This window comes from Cynara cardunculus (genome assembly GCF_001531365.2).
Source record: "Cynara cardunculus var. scolymus isolate 2C chromosome LG 1, CcrdV1, whole genome shotgun sequence".
NCBI lineage: Eukaryota > Viridiplantae > Streptophyta > Magnoliopsida > Asterales > Asteraceae > Cynara > Cynara cardunculus.
This window is the reverse complement of record NC_037528.1, coordinates 7,027,252-7,044,458: the sequence shown is the minus strand read 5'-3', so window position 1 is coordinate 7,044,458 and position 17,207 is coordinate 7,027,252. Positions and strand designations below refer to the sequence as shown.

At 34.6% G+C, this 17,207-nt stretch overlaps 3 protein-coding genes across 3 annotated transcripts; all 3 read left to right on the top strand.

The window, feature by feature from the left end:
* The first annotated feature begins 1,775 nt into the window (after positions 1–1,775).
* On the top strand, positions 1,776–5,453 carry LOC112529542. The gene is made up of 4 exons (XM_025140866.1): positions 1,776–2,660; positions 4,389–4,543; positions 4,833–5,083; positions 5,165–5,453. Exons 1-4 carry the CDS (start codon positions 1,943–1,945, stop codon positions 5,229–5,231), a joined length of 1,191 nt encoding a protein of 396 aa, XP_024996634.1. The 5' UTR covers positions 1,776–1,942; the 3' UTR covers positions 5,232–5,453.
* A 586-nt stretch (positions 5,454–6,039) lies between these two features.
* LOC112523746 (ribonuclease H2 subunit A) lies at positions 6,040–11,303 on the top strand. Its single transcript, XM_025133423.1, has 8 exons — positions 6,040–6,245; positions 6,343–6,414; positions 8,262–8,385; positions 8,469–8,556; positions 9,174–9,311; positions 9,491–9,578; positions 10,068–10,188; positions 10,967–11,303. Exons 1-8 carry the CDS (start codon positions 6,161–6,163, stop codon positions 11,142–11,144), a joined length of 894 nt encoding a protein of 297 aa, XP_024989191.1. The 5' UTR covers positions 6,040–6,160; the 3' UTR covers positions 11,145–11,303.
* Positions 11,304–14,536: 3,233 nt separating this feature from the next.
* LOC112512172 (40S ribosomal protein S25) lies at positions 14,537–16,658 on the top strand. The gene is made up of 4 exons (XM_025118038.1): positions 14,537–14,612; positions 14,721–14,795; positions 15,752–15,886; positions 16,316–16,658. Exons 1-4 carry the CDS (start codon positions 14,610–14,612, stop codon positions 16,427–16,429), a joined length of 327 nt encoding a protein of 108 aa, XP_024973806.1. The 5' UTR covers positions 14,537–14,609; the 3' UTR covers positions 16,430–16,658.
* Positions 16,659–17,207: the final 549 nt, after the last annotated feature.

The window sequence follows — 17,207 nt, the reverse complement described above, 5'->3', positions numbered from 1 at the left end:
TTATATATATAGGCCTTGTATACACCGTCTGTCATACTATGGGAGCTGGCCATGCCCGAAGTCGTACCCTTTCAATTGACATAAACCCAAGTTATCAGGCGAGTTGCAATTTGCAATCCGAATTGACGGATTGGTCCGAGTGAAGAAAAAATCAGTATCCTTATGCATGAAGATAATCAATTCGATCCATGTTATGAGCCAACGGGGAAAGTCAGGTAAAGAGAGAGTCTCTTTCGTATTAGTGCATCTCGACTTCATGCTGTTGTCATCTCCATATTCAATATGTCACTTGGTCATCTCCCATTCTTTTTTTTTTTTCATTTTTTTCTATCAAGTGTGTGCATGGCTTAAAATTTCAAAAAAAAAAAAGAGAGAGGAAGCAGACACAAGTCAAGATGAGACAGATCAACCCCTTTTTGCGTCATTTCTTTCAACTTGAATTTAAAGATTATGATTGGTGTATGTATATATGTTACGTTATGTTTTTATATTGTACATATCTAAACTAAATATCATAAACTATGCTTGTTTAAAATCATGAAATCTTGTGCTAATTGATGGAAAATTTACGTATCTAACTTGTTTGTGATATTTTATATGTTTAATACATGTTTTCGTTTGAATATACAACTAAAGAAAACTTAAAAAATACGATTTTAGATATCAATTTATTAATCTGGATATCTAATTCACTATACAAGTCAAATAATCTCAGGACAATCATCTGCTTTGCGGGTAGTTCAGAGTCACCTCATTTGAACCTCCGTGGCTACAAGAGGATTTTTATTCCTCATTTTGAACATGAGATCTCCAAACAATTTTAATCTTTAAAACACAAGTTCAAACCAATTAAACATCACCCTTTTGGTTAATTATAATATTTATCATTAATGCTTTTGGCTATCTTGCCATAGGTTGCTTCATAACTTGGACAAAAGGTTGGGTATTGGTTCATAAATAAGGTAAGACATTGGTGCACAATTAAGCCATCATGGTTGCCTTTTTAAGAGGGGATACCTACTCACTTTTAACCCCAATAGTCAAAAAGGTGGATCTTTGGATAAATAAAATTAATTTCCTCCATAAAAATAGTAATAATAATCACAATTATGTTATTTTATAATTACAGAGATTCTTATTTCCAGATGTATATTTGATTGATACAAGGACTCTAAACGAAAAATGGTGGTTTTTTAAATTTGAACCAAACCCACTACCATAAATCACTTGTAAAACTAGAAGTTAAACTATAACTATCAATGTTGATTGATAATCCAAGGATTGTTTTTCAAAACACGATGTTGATGGATGTAAAAGTAGCTAACTTTCAAAGCTCAGTAAGTAAGGTTGATGATTCTTACCCGATAAATATTTATAGGGTTATAAACGTTTACTATTAATCTATTTTGATAACTCTTTTTAGTAAACGTTACATAAAATTATCCTTTAAAAACTTATTGAATAAGTCACTTTCTATACGATTAAGGTATTACTAAACAATTGATGCAAGTCTTAAGATATAAAAATAACATGTACGTGAACGTTTATTCTGATCGAGAACAGTATTTCGAGATGTACAAATTCTGACATGTCAGAGCGCCTTTTCCATAATCTCCATATGCTTCCACAAAAGGCGCCATGGACAAATCCAACACCTCAAACCCTTTTGTTCTCCCTCCATCCTTCCCCTCTACAAATATGTAGAGAACTAACATTGTTGCCATGTGCACCCAGAGACCTACACTGAATATAATAGGAATCATTATCCATTCTCATTCTTAACTTTTCTTTCGTCAAAGCAACTCTTCCAACCCTATTTCTATCTTCCGATCTAAGTTTCGAATATTATCCTCCGCTGTTTCTTCAACATGCTTCATTAAATTTAAACCCTCAACACTTTCCTCATTCCCCTCGTCCCCAGATCACCAACCCCTGTTTTTAAATGGGGAATTGTTCAAAAACCCTGAAGAAAACAAACCCAGATCATAACCCTGATAAACGTTACCCAAAAATAGACAACTCCCATAAAGTTGGCCGGAAAACAGAAAACTCAGATAAAGTTTACCGGAAACCAGAAAAGTCTATTGATTACCGTAGAAAAGATCATTACGATACCAGCAACCCCTTACCGTCGCCGTCCCCGGTGCCGTCACCGTCGCCGTTGCCGGTTGTTAGACTGTACGGTTCGCCGAATACCCCAGCCACTTCCTACATTCGGTTCGCGCTCCTCCACAAGCCTGTCACTCTACTTTTCGTGCCATCCGAAACGCCCGATTTTGGGTTTTCTACGCCAGTGATTCAGTTCGGATCTGACGTCATATCGGGGTCGCCGGTTACCATTCTCCGTTATCTGGATGCCAAGTTTCCGAAGCCGCTGCTCCTAAGCAACTGGAGCACGTACAATGAGACGACGCCGGTAGTGGTGACGGCGACGGTGCTGCAGCATAAGAGTTTGCTGTGGCATTTGGAGAGGATGGTGAGGTGGGGGGAGGACTTGGCGGCTCGTGGCGGCCGGTCGAAGGGCGATCCAGTGATGGGTAGTGCACGGATGGAGGTGAAGAAGTATGGGAAGAGCTATTCACAGTTGTTGGAGGTGATGCTTGAACATGCCCAGATGGAGGAGAGGATCGTCTTTCCAATTTTGGAAAGGGAAGATCGAGGTAAGATTTAGTAATTTACAATTATTTGTATTGGTAATAGATCTGATCGATTTTGACTTCCGGAAGTCAAATAAATAGTTTCCAGCTAACGAAAATTGGTGTGAATCTCTTATATTTCAAGAAAACTGTGACAATTACCCTATCTCTCTAACAAAATTGACAATCTGAACTATATCGATCATGAAATTGCACAAGAAATCCATATGAATTTGTAAGTAGAAAGTAACAATGGCTGACCTGAAACTGTTGCTAAATTTGGTTTGTGGGTTGTAGATAAGATGTTCATAAATGGTTGTATTTGGGTTTGAATACCATTCATGTTTAAGCACTTAATATGAAGAATTTAATGTTTGTAACATTTATTAGAACATTAATACAAATAAACTCACACCCTCCTCACTAAATATGAGGTTTGAACCCCTGACCTACTAGGAGGCCAGATTTTACGATACCGCTATGCCAAATCCCCTTTTGGTATAACCAAACTTTCAAAGACAAGTACTTATTTTGAAGTTAAAGAATAACTCATTTTACACTTGAAATTTGAAGGTGGACCCTTTTCTATCATGATTTATAATTGTCTTCCTTTTGATTGTTAGCTCATATAACTTTATTGTCAAGTTGCTACAATTGTTGCTTTAAATGAAAACATGAATGCACTTGATTTTTAGCAATTAGTGATGGGTTTCATGATGAAACACAAGACATTATGTAAAAGCTACACTTCTCTTCTTCACCATACATACAATCCACTCATAGTTGCAGTTGCCTTCTCTTCAATCAACTTTCCAACTCTTTCACCAAAAGGGATAATGGTACCTCCATCCCAAAATGATTGTCAAATGCATTCTCCCTCAATAATCACAAAATAGAGAAATCTTGCTGACATAAGCAAGGATACGATATTTTGTAATGATTTCATTGATGGGGTTAGTTTGTTTAAGGAATAATTCTTCGAAGAACATGTTAAGAGTCCCATTATTTTACAAACCCAATAAGTCGTACAAACTTACAATCCAGTTTTCATGTGTGAAAATACAGTGTTAATATAGTGTTGTTTCATATGTGAAATATTCATAATTATTATTTTTCCAAACATAAAACAGTCTTGGACGTTTCACATATGCAACAATACTGTATAAACACTGCAATCTCACAAGTGTGTTGAAAATTGGTTTATAAGTTTGTATGTTTTATTGGGTTTGTAAATAAACCAATCTTGAATACCATCAATTTTCTGTTCCTCTTTTTTATTGAAGTATTCAAGTCACCGTTTGTATTTCCCCCCGTCCTATGAAAATTGCAACAACTGACCCTACAAAGCATCGTGACCGAACTGTTTTGACAACTACTTAGTTGTCTAAGAGCACCATTCCGTTGTTGCAAATTCTTGTTGACCAAACACGATCTTAGAAATCCTTTCTAGCGATGACCATGAGGGCAAATAGGTAAGTTTATCCAAAAGGGGAACTATTGGAATTGATATCAGATATACCAAAATGGAACTAGTTGCAATTTTCATGGGATGAGTGAAGTAGATAATACCCATTCTTCTTTTCACTGAATGATTAAATCACATTTTCAGAAAGATGATCTTTATATTTTTATTTTCCACTGAATTTTACATCGATCCGGATGGCCTTCCGTGACAGTATAGAAATCTGGTAGCTCTGTCTCATCACGATGACACGATCTTATTACTGTTGTCGTGTTTTCTTGTTGATGCAGGATTATCTAAATCTGCAAATGAGGAACATGCTAGAGATCTACCCCTCATGAATGGCATCAAAGAAGACATCAAAACTATTATAGTCCTCGATTCAGGGAGCTCTTCATGCCAAGATGCCCTCTTTAGTCTAACCACTCGCCTTAAATCGCTACAGGTATGCTTTTTTGTCCAATTTGAAATCGAGGCTAAATTTCAACTTCAAGATTGATGTGAATACCATATATTTAGCAACTACATTGTATGTTAAGGAAATCATAAACTTGTCACCTAATTAAAATGAAATCTGAATTTGGAGGGTAAAACATTTGACCTTAAAAAGTCAAAATGCATTCTTGATCATACATGGCTCATTTGCAATGAATGGAAATGACAAAGGAATTAGCTTGTTGTCATCTTGTTTTTGTGTTCTTAATTTAAATTAAAAAAAATAATTGGATGGGCAGGAGAACTGCAAAGAGCACTTTGAAGAGGAAGAGAGGGGGATTCTACCATTGATGGAAGGAACAGAATTGAGTGAAGAGCAACAAGAGAAAGTATTAGAGCAATCTTTAGATGTGATGCCTTCCACACATTCCCACCTGCTTAGATTTTTCATGGAAGGCCTTCTCCCACATGAAGCCATGCTTTATCTTGACTTGATCAATAGATGCACCCACAAAGACCGATCCGCTTCCATCTACCGCTTCTTAGTCGAGTAACTTCATTAACCCTTCTACCCACCTCTTACACAAATTTAGTTGAAAATATGTAAATATTTGTGTTTGTTTTTATGCAGAGAACAGCATGGAAAGCACAAAGATGCTCGACCTACCATGGGACTGTTGTTAAAGGCCAAATCGTAAGGTGAATTGAAGAAAAAAGTGTGTTGGTAGTTAGGAAATACAGTTATGGTGGTGGTTTGATAAGATGGTTGATTTGGATTTGGATTTGGATTTGTATTTGTATGCATGCTTTTAATTCCATATTAACAACACCAACCAAGAACCAAGCGCCTGATGATGATGTAAAAATGGATGATTCATTTCTTGATGTTGTACCCCTTTTGTATATTCTTTTTGGCATTTGATTGATCCAAAGTTTCATACAGATTTTTTACTCGGGCAAAGATGATGTTACCAATTGTTTTACTGTGTCATTTTACTTACCAACAATCTTATCAGGTAAGTAAAGACAGTGACTCTTTTACCAAAGCTGATTATATATTGACTTGAATAAAGGAGATACAAAGCACCTATTTATACTAACCCAATACAAAATGAAATTACCAAAGTACCCTAACACTTTAATATTCTAATAGACTCCCATCTGGTATCATTTATCGGGTAAAAGATGTTTGTATCATGTTATTCTAATACTCGATAAGGTAAGCGAGTGTCGTGACTTTTATCTGATTTAGGCTTAGCTAATTTGGGCTAAGGCCCTAATCTTAAAAAATGTTTGTATTAAATAACAATGGAAAATGAGTGATTTATATAAGTAATTGCGTATTTGGTGTAATAAAAAGAAAACAATGTTTGACAAATATATATATATATATATATATATACAAGTTATAAACGAGGGTTATAAATCGTAAATTGAATTTAGTGTCCGAACCGGGTGAGCACGTAAACCATCAAACCATGGTCCATCTGTTTTCTGAACCCGGGGAACAACACCTTAAAAAAGCATGAGATTATGGCGGGAACAAGAAGGGAGGGATATAGATTCTATTGTAGAGCAGGTAGAGAGTGAAGACCTCTTCTGTTAAGCTTGCATAGAGACCATTGATATGGCATCTGAAGGTCAAATTCCAGAATGGGCTTCAACGCCTTGCATAATGGGAATCGACGAAGCTGGTCGCGGCCCTGTTTTAGGTTTTCCCCTCTTCTTCCTATTTCCATCAATCACGTTCCATTTTCGCCCCACTTTGATTGCTAATTTTCAGTTTTATTGTTGTAATAATTATTTCAGGGCCGATGGTCTATGGATGCTTGTATTGTCCGCTTTCATACAAGAAAACTCTTTCCACCTTGGAATTTGCAGGTTCCTACTTGTATCTTATTGTCTTTGTCTCCTCTACATTATTAACCCTAATTTCGATGTTATATTACTGTTATGATTCTTTGAATGGTTATGTAAAGTATGTACATAATGTCTAAATGATTGAATATAGGGACCTCTTTCCTATTGGATTTGTTTTTGAACCTAAAAATATTGAAGTTTATGAATGGTTTTTACACCTCTTCACTTGATGTAATTATTATTAGTTTTTGTGAAGTTTAAATGTTTAATACAACCACTTCTAGAATTTGGAATTCTAGGACCAAAAGCTAAGTTCCAATGGCGTAGGGTTACTCAACACAAATGTGCTGGTTTTTCTTGTTGTATATAGATGAAATTTATTACTCAACTCGGCAATAGTAACAGGGCAGAGATGCTGCCTCAATATGAAGAGGTTAACAATTGTATAAAGAAGATTTTGAATGGTCTTATAGGTTTAAAAATAAGTTCAAGGGGGAAACAGGGCCTAGGCTATAACTTCATTTGTTTTCTTTGTAATTTTTATTAATTGGTGGATGCTTAAGATGCATGATTTCAAAGATGGGCAAGAGTTTATTGGTCATCAGTTGTGGTTCTTTTCATATTTTATTGTAGAAGTGGTATCAAGAATTCATATGAAGATTGTTTAGTAATATTATTAATTCTTGTATTCTAGTGAAAATCATGAAATATATCAAATTTGGCAGGATAAGATCTGAATTTATGACTGTAGAGAAATTACGGATATTATGACTCGAGGAGATTGATGACTGATTTGCTTGTGGCTAATGTTACATTAACCTAATCCCTAGACAACAAAGATTCAAATACGAAGACATGTAAGGAATCACTCAAAATGGGTAAGACCCATGGAATAGTGAGATTGGCATGGTATATTGAGTAGTTTTTTGTGTGATTATGACATGGATTCAGTTAGAAGTAATGAAGAAACTGTCCCTGACCTTGCAATTTTCAGTCTATATTGAATCTGTGAAATAGATTTTATATTCGTTCAGAGTAACTCATTTTTACTTGGAGATATTATGTACAGGTCAATTTTACACATGTGCTTCATTTAGATATAAATTTGCATATCTTTTCTACTTGCAGCCAAGAATAATCTTGAGTTCTGTTTGGCTCTACCCTTCTAGGAAGGGCATGAGAGAATATGCTTTGTTGCATTGCAATTTATTAAAACTTTCCCATTCCCATTCCCATTCCCATTCCCTATATCTTATTTCTGTTTTTGTTATTCATGTCTTGTTTGAACAATGATAAAACCATCCTATTCATTTTCAGATCCATTATGCTTTGTCCCTTTCATTTCGGTCTTATACCTTGTTAGTGTGCTATTCCATTAGTTTACAATTGTATGCATTTAAATGACTACTTACTTTTGGATGTCTAAAAGGATTGCATAAGGTAAGTATTTTTTTGGGTGAGTGGGTAAGTTTTCTGATAAACTTGTACTTATTTTTTGCAATCTTGTAATAATCAAATACACATTTTTTCCAATGACTAAATGTAGTTGAATCTTTTATTTTTGGGTGTACCAAATCTTCATAACATTATCATGTTTTATAGGTATACCACAACATTAACATATACCGTAGAAGCTCTGCATATGATACCCTTAGTTATGATTTCCTTTGTGTTTACTCGATCATAGCTGAGCCATTCCTTCTGAAGCCTAGATTGTACTTCCTCTGCGTAATTTTCTCTTTTCACAAAGTGAGAGGTCATTTATATAGTCACAACCAGTAATGGATTTTGACTTTTATTGCTTTGTATTTTGATTTAAGATGGATTTTCTTATTCTCTTTCATAATCTTATTCTCCATTTTATGCAGATTCAAAGACTTTGAAAGAAGAGAAAAGAGAGGAGTTATTTGGAAGTTTGAAGTCTGATGAAACAATTGGTTGGGCTGTTGATGTCATAGATCCTAGGGAGCTCTCAGCTAAAATGTTGCAGAAGTTAGTATGCAACTCCCTTCAGTAAATAATCTTGTACCAGTTAAATAACTACTCCAAATAATCTCGTTTGTTCCCCTTAACAGAAATAAGATCAACTTGAACGAGATATCACATGAGTCTGCCATGGGCCTTGTCAAGAGGGTGCTGGACGTGGGGTATCTTCTAACTGAGGTATATACTTAGTTATTAGTTTGACTGATTGGTCAGAATTCAGACATAGTTTGGCAGACTTGGAGAAATTCCTTTGCAGATTTACCGATTTGTTCATTAGTAGTGATTACAATGTATTGGTGAGATGGATCATGGTCCAAAAGCTCATTAGTATGTCCTAGCAAGGGGTAATTTAGGTATTTGGTCATTATCAAAGACTTCTATTAATGTGCCGAGTCAAATGACGCCCTCGTCATCTCTAATACATGTCTTGAAAAGTTTCTCATGAAAGAGCATTTTAGCTCTTTGACATAAAAGTCCCAGATTTTGGAAATACCAAACATATTGCTACCTGAACTTGCTTTTTCGTTAACCATGCATGCTGATGCAGAATGCCTTAATGGTCCCTCTAGGTTTATGATGCCATGATACTAGCATGAAAAATATTCAGAATGAGAGCCCACTTTATAGAAAAAAAAAGAGTAAAATAGCCGCAGTTATAACCTGAAATTTAATCGCCAGTAGCTGAGAAAATTTCACTAAAGCTAGTCAAGGATGGAAAACCACATTAGCTTAAATTCTGCATCCACTTGTTTGTGGGCTCTTGACTGGAAGACAATACTTATTTGTATTTACAGGTTTATGTTGATACGGTAGGAGATCCCGATAAGTACAGAATTAAGCTCTCAGAGAGATTCCCGTCTATTCAGTTTGTGGTTGCGAAGAAAGCTGATAGTCTATATCCAGTTGTTAGTGGAGCAAGTATAGTCGCTAAGGTAAATTTCAGAATGACTGATCATCTCATGTCTTCTTTTTTATTTTTCCTTAACTGCTAAATATATGAGCTCCTATGTCTCTGAAGAGACTTAAGCCCATAACCTCAAGGTTGTAGAGCCTCACTTGGTACCATTAGACCAAAGGCCTCTTGGTGATCACCTGATATTTGATCATTCAGGTCACAAGGGACCGAGCATTGCAAAATTGGAACTTTGATGAAACTGCCGAAAACATGCATAGAAACTTTGGATCTGGATATCCTGGAGGTGAGAATAATTTAGTTTCTTCAATTTGAAAAGCTTTTAATGTTAACAAGCTTGTTTTTTTGTGTGTGTGTATTTGGCTTCATAGACCATAGTCGTTAGTAGTTCTTGGGGTGGTGGATTAGGGTAGTTGATTGCTTGTAGAGGGGAGGTGGGGGTTTTGTTGGGGGAGGCCGGGAGTTCGAGAGTGTCTTCAGATAGGTTTGTGGTATCTTTTGAAGGAACAACGAGTTTTTTGTGTTATATGTGCATTCTAGCTCTTTGCTTTGTTATATATTTCTGTCTAAAAAAGATCCTTTTTTTTTGCAATTATGTGGCATATAGTTGTGCTCTCAAATTTTAACTTTTTTTACTGAACCTTTTTCACAAGCCAGGGTTTTTGACGGGATGAGATATACCGAGTTTGTTTGGCCTGGTTTGGCTTAGTCATTAGTGATCGTCTCCATATCAATCTACTTATGGAGTGGTTAATTACAATGAACATCTATGCAGATCCCAGCACTAAGGATTGGTTAGATCATCACAAACATTTGGTATTTGGCTTCCCGTCATTGGTTCGCTTCAGTTGGGGCACATGTAAATTTTACTTCAAAGATGGTGTTGAAGTGTTATGGTGAGTCCTCATTTGAAATTCCTTCCCATAGCCTCGTGTGATAACAACTTTGTTTTCTATTTGTGTGTTCATGTTCTTAAAAATATGTGATTTGGATAGAAAACAACTTTTGGCAACCGTTTACGTTTTTAATAAAACCAAAATCAATTTGCAAAATAGTTTAAGATTGTAACGTGATTGATATTTTCATGGTACAAAAGGAACAAACATTGATTATTTGACTTTAGAACACAACTTTTATCATTGTACTAATCCTTGTCTTCCTCTTTGAAATCAAATGGTCTTGCAAAACATGTTTAGGTTTCATTATCAAACAAATATTACAGCACTGTCTGCATTATACATATGTAAAGAGTAAACCTGAGGTCCCGTTTGGTTTGTGGGATTTCGTGGGATTTGGAATTGGATCCTATCCAAATCCTGCTTCTGGTTTAAAGGGAAGTCCGGAACTGAAAATTCTACATACAATGGATTTAGAAATCCCATGATTGGTATTTCATGGGATATCTTTATATCTGTATGTAATAATGTTTTAAAATATGTTAAAAAAAAATCGTTTTGTAAGTATTTATTATTTGGTTTTATAAATTATCTATAAAGAATGAAATTCAACATGAAATCCAAATCTCTTGAAAACATTTTGTCAAACCAAACGCCCCCTTGATTGTTACCGAAAAAGATCTACATTTTTCTTGATTTTCTTATTAAATTAGGATAAGAACCATGTATATTAAAAAACAAATAGGTTACAGTAGTTGCTACAATCTCATTTTTGCAGGGAAGCAGATGAAGCCGATGAAGATCAGTCCTCTGGTAAGACAGGCAAGCGGCAGTTGAAGCTGAGCAATCTAGGTTTCACAGGGGGAAAGAGGAAAACTGAAGATATTGAATCTAGTGGAAAAGGTCGATGCAAGTTTTTTCAATCGCGTAAACTTGAGCAGCTTTCACGTTTCTAACAACAAAGCTTTAGGTATTGTTTTCTATTTATCATGTTAACTTGAACTTTCTGTGTATGAATCAAGATCGATGAACACGTAAAAGAATCGAGAACATAATAGGATTATTTAGCAATCTGTTACTGAAATTTTCACCTGCTTCCAGATTTTGGTTGGTTCTGCTTGCCTTTTGTTGCTAGAATGCTTGATTTAGCAGCATGAGTCTACTGCAATATGTCATATATTTATGCGGTTTTCCATGATATGTAACCGGATTATAGCTAATATAGAACTCTCTTCGATAAGTGGTGAAAGATTGATAGTTTTTTTTTTATATTGAACGATAAAAAATTATCCTTTTAATTGATCTGCATCGAGTGTAGATAGAAAAACGATTGTTGATAGTGAAAGCAAATGCTCCGATACCATGAAAGATTATCGAGTCAATTCTATGATTATAAGTTCATTTCATACCGGATCAGACCGGAATAAGGTTAGAGCGTATTGATTTGACCCCATAAGCGGGACCACCACCCAATAGCCCCAATGATTAAAGCATCCAACTCATGATTGGCGAATTTGTAGGTTCAATTCCTACAGAAATTGCAATAGAAAAGAAAAAGGGAGGTTTGTGATGATTTTGAGGGTATGATTTAGTGGCCTATCCAGGAAATTAATGGGGTGGGGGAATGTTGGATTGGACTTGGGGGAGGGAAGCATATGGCCATATGAGACCCGGGATTGGGGGCCTTTCCCCTGGTGCTTAAAGTTTGGATCCGCCCATGGTATGATTTATTTGAGTCTTCGTATATTGCTTTGCATCATGGGCGGACCTAGTGTGTCGCCATGGGTGGCACGTGCCACCGTATTATTTCGCCTCCGAAGGGTAAAATTTGTAGATTTGTTAACGGTGCTACCGTATCGTTTTGGAAGGTGCTACCGTATTTTTTATAAAATTCTAAGAGTGGTGCTACCGTATCATCATGAAGGTGGTGAGAAGAAACAAGAAGAGGCCGGAAAACCAGAGGATGCGGCGGCGGTGATGGAGATGAGGAAGAGAACCCCAATGCTTTAAATATTAATTATAAAGCGTATGGGTACTCACCAGCTCCACAACCCAATGCTTTAAATATTAATTATAAAAAAATAATAGGTTTCATATGAATTAAACTATATTTAAATCTGGTTATTTTAATTTTAAATAATAATAAAAAATTATGAGATATTTGGTTGTGTTTTTTTTAACCAACCTGGATATCCAACCCGTTATGTGAGCCGACTAATCTTAGAGCGACCACTTATTTTTGTAGATAACCCGGAGTCACCGTATTTAAATCTCCGTGGCTACAAGAGAATTTTTATTTATCATTGGGTTTGAACCTGGAATTAACAAAAATAACCATTATCAGTGATTTCAATTTACCTCTTAACAAAAATGTGTACTTTCTGATTAAGCCATGGAAAATGGTACACATTTATACCTTTTATAGTGTTTTATATTTTTTTAACTGGTTTTTGAGTTAATTATACTTTTAAAAAGTAAATATGATTTAGGAGTCGTTTACTAAATACTTACCCGATAGTGCTTACCGGGTAAGATTTTAGTCCACCAAAACGACATTGTATGCAACAATTTACCCGGTAAGCACTAACCGTGGTAAGAATCGTTGCCAAAAGATGAAGACACGCTGAGGACAAATTTAGGAGTTGTTTCTCAACATACTTTTTGTAATTATTTTTGGGTATATATTGACCGTTTTCAAAAGATGAAGACGAGTCGGGTAAAAGTTTAGGAGTTGTTTATCGGTACAATAAAAACCATATTTTTTGTAATTATTTTTTGATATATATTATATTATATTAATTATATGGTGCCACCGTATGAAAAATTTTCTGGGTCCATCCCTGCTTTGCATATATGGATAAAGTACCATTGATTTACTGCGATTACAATCGATCTTATATCTTATAATGAAGGGATTTAAAAGGATTTACAAAAGATATACACAAACCACAATCTATAAGGTATAAAATATGCATGGATTTATACTCTGTGATTTATCTGGGTTGTCAATTTATGGGCTAATAAAGAAAGGAGTTTACAGAAATGGCTATAACAGAGTTTCTCTTATTCGTATTTACCAGGCAAGTATTTGGTAAACAACCCCTAAATTGAAGTATTTGTTACTTGTTAATATTCAATTCATAGTTTTATCATAGAAAATTAATATATTGTGTGTTCTCATAGTTGGTTTTCACTTATTTAGTCTTGTTTTTCGTTGGTAAATTTAGTGTTCTCGTCTACACTCTATACATAACTGAGAATAACTATTATATTTTCTTAGTAGAATTTTTGTAAACATTGGATATTATTTGGACTTGATTTATGTAAAAAGGGATAAATTATAATTTAATAAAACCAATTATATTTTCAGTCATATTTTAAGACAATACGAATAAAAACCGTTATTGTAGGGAAACCAAAATCAAATTCATAAATCACAAGGGTTGTGACGTAGCGGTTGAGGTTATGGGGGATGTGGTCGAATATCCCATATGTATAGGATTCGATTTCAACCGTATATAACAACCACAATTTGATGGGATTAGTACATACATAACATGTTACATTCTTCCAAATAAATCAAATTCATATTTTGGAAGCATAGCTTGTGATATTATTCCAAAAAAATCAAATTCATATTTAGAATAAAATGAATTTGATCAACAGATCATAAATCTGAAAAAGTGGCTCAAAAAAAATGCAAAGTTGAGGGATGCTCAAGGATATTAGACGTCAACCAAAAGTCTGAAAAAGTGATTCAAAGTCAACAAAAAGAAAATGAAAAAATCTTTCAAAATCAACTAAAAAACTTTTTAAAAGAAAATTAAAATCAAACCAAAAACTTAAAGTTTCTTTGAAAATGCAAAATTCAGCCAAAAACAAATCAAACGATTTTACAGATTTTTGATCCTACGTAAGGGGTGTTTGGGAATTGGGATTGCTTATAAAATCAACTTATTGACGTATTCCGATGTGATACCGGTAATAAACATTTTTGAGGTGTCAAATCGGTAATAAAAAGTTTTAAAAAAGTTAAATTCTTCTAACTTATAATAAGTTGATAAGTGTTTTTAGAGAAAAACAAAAGTTGTTTCAAATAAACAATCCCAAATACACGTCAAAGATGACTCGGTTTGACAAAAATCCACCACTGATTTTCATACAATTTATCTAAAAAAATTATTTTATTTATGGTAGATTTCCATGAGAATAGCGCCTAAAAGTGTATAGAATCCGATATTGTTCGAACCCAAAAGACCGGTCAAGTATTATAACCCGACCCGATAGAAACAACCCCAAATTTTAACCAAGGCCTTCAAAACCCTAGCTATATAAATAAACACAGAAACTCCATTTCTGTGCGCAGCTTCTTTTTCTTCAGAACTTTGCAAGTCTAGCCGAACTACAGATTTTCAGATATCATGGTAAGTTCAACCCATTGAAGTTTTTCATCTATGATTCGTCGCCTTTTCTTTGCTATTTTGATTCGATTTTCTTGAGAGTGTAACAAATTCATCTTATGCTGAATTTAGGCTCCCAAGAAGGAGAAGGCTCCCCCTCCGTCGTCTAAACCGGCCAAGTCTGGTGGTGGAAAGCAGAAAAAGAAGGTCAGAGTTTTGAACTAATTTATTTCATTCTTTCTTGTGGCTATGTCCTTTATATTTGTATTTGTACTTTCGATTTTGCTATTCTAGCGATTAAATCGTGTATTATGGTTTCAGATTTAATGTAGTACTTTTTATGCAGTATGAGATCATCGATCTGTTGCAATCTGAAACTAACTCTGCTTCAACTCAAAGAAAAACACTTCAATTTTTGATGTGAACCAAACCTTACACATTCCAAAATGCACAAGTTTATATGGATTTTTGTGCAATTTAACCCTGCCATTGTTCTAGCTGTACTGCATCTTATAACCGTTAATATGATTTGCATAGTTTTTTCCCAAAGTTTTAGATCTCATATCCATTTTGAAACGACGCATACATGTTTGACGCATAAATTCCACTTTTGTTATCTGTACTAAATACTCACATTTCCTTGGTGAGCTTGGTTTTTTTGCAAACAATTGTACAGGTGGAAGTTTTCTTGTGTAGCATTTCTACTCAAAACTTTGGTTTTGCTTCATTTTTGTGGCGGTAGTTTATACCTGTTATGCTCATCAATTTTTTTTCTTGATAAAAATAAATAAACTTATATCATTATCATCAGTTCCACTAGAAAACTGGTTGGTTAGATATGCATTTTTATATCTTTATGTTTTTGGTAATATGACTGTTCCCTGGGATATCCAATAAATTATTACATGAACACCTTTTTTGGACAAGAAAAATGTTGAAAATTAGCACAAGAGCAAGAAGACTTATGTTCCAAATAGGACATAACAGTTGTTTTGGACAGACCACGATCAACAGGAAATATCCCCCCCCCCCCCAAAACACACAAACTCCCAAAGGAAACGGAAAGAAAAAAGAAGATTGGGCATTCTTGTATGATAATTGGGAATTTAAGTTGTCTTTAGAGTTAAGTAAAGCTTATGATTGTTTGTGATTTGGTTTTTCAGAAGTGGAGCAAAGGAAAGCAAAAGGAGAAGGTGAACAACATGGTTCTATTTGATAAGGCAACTTATGATAAGCTTCTATCTGAAGCTCCAAAGTTCAAGCTGATCACTCCATCCATTTTATCAGACAGATTAAGGGTACTGTAACATTCTGTCCTCAATCTTTTACGCAATGTTTTGTGTGCTCCTTTTCAGTTTGTTCACATTTGAGTTAACATAAAGTGAATGATGATGGAAAAGTCACAATAAAGGATCCAAGTATTTTACTTAAAAGTAGAAAAACAAAAAGAACTTGTTTCATTTGGATGGAAAAGTCATAACTTATATATAGCAGGATATTATCCCATGTTCTTGTCCTCTATTGTAGTAGTTGTTCATTGTGACATAGCCCTTTGCAAACAACAGGGAAGGCCCCATATAACTGGAATGAATACTGCATCCAAGAATTATTTTGGATCCAATCCATAAGAATCTATAGCATCTGCTACTTGAGGCAGTTAACTTTTCCTTTGTTCTAAGCATACTAGTAAGCTATCTCACTCTCGGTTAAACTTTGTTCTTTTTAAGATCAATGGATCGTTGGCACGAAAGGCAATCAAGGATTTGATGGCAAGAGGTGCAATCAGGATGGTATCTGCTCATGCTAGTCAACAAATCTACACCAGGGCCACTAATACTTGAGAGATGCTAGTTTATCTGAGACTATGTCAAGGCATGATTTTCTCATTTTCTGTCTTAGTTTTTTGTTTATTGCGAGATTAAGTACCCAATTACCTTTCTTCATGCCATACTTTTGTCATCTTAAAAGGGCTACTATGCCATATTTTGAGATTCAATTGCGCACATGTGTCGATCTTAAATTCTTAATCTATAGAAGTTCATTTTGAATCAAATTCCGTGATTTCCGTGATGTCCAATGTAGACATATCCCCCACACGCATTCGAGACAGAGATGAGAATCAAAATCGTATTCGTACTGATGCTTATCTCCACCAATTGGGTGTGTATCATTTACAATTTATTGTTCTTGTTCTTGTGGTTTACGGTTAATATTACTGTTATACCAGGGTCCTGCAACTGTACAAACTTAAGTTGTAATTGATTGGATCATAAATGGACATTTGAGAGTGAGTGCTAAGGGCATCTCCAACCTAAAAAATGAATCCATTTTCTACATCATCAATTTTTATATACTATTTAGTATTGGTAGATAAGTATAACAAATTTGATGTTCTGTTATTCTTTTATACCAATAGTGTTGAATCACTTGTGATTACAAAATGGTCTTCTTGGTTGTTTCATAGAATGATTCAAAAACATATGCTGTTTTTAGACAATTCTAATAATATGTATGTAAATTATAAAAAAAGAGAGTTATACTTGTATTCTTTCATAGAAAATAAAACTGTGCTAAATGATTTTAATAAAATATTTACTTTAATTATCAATTATATTTTTG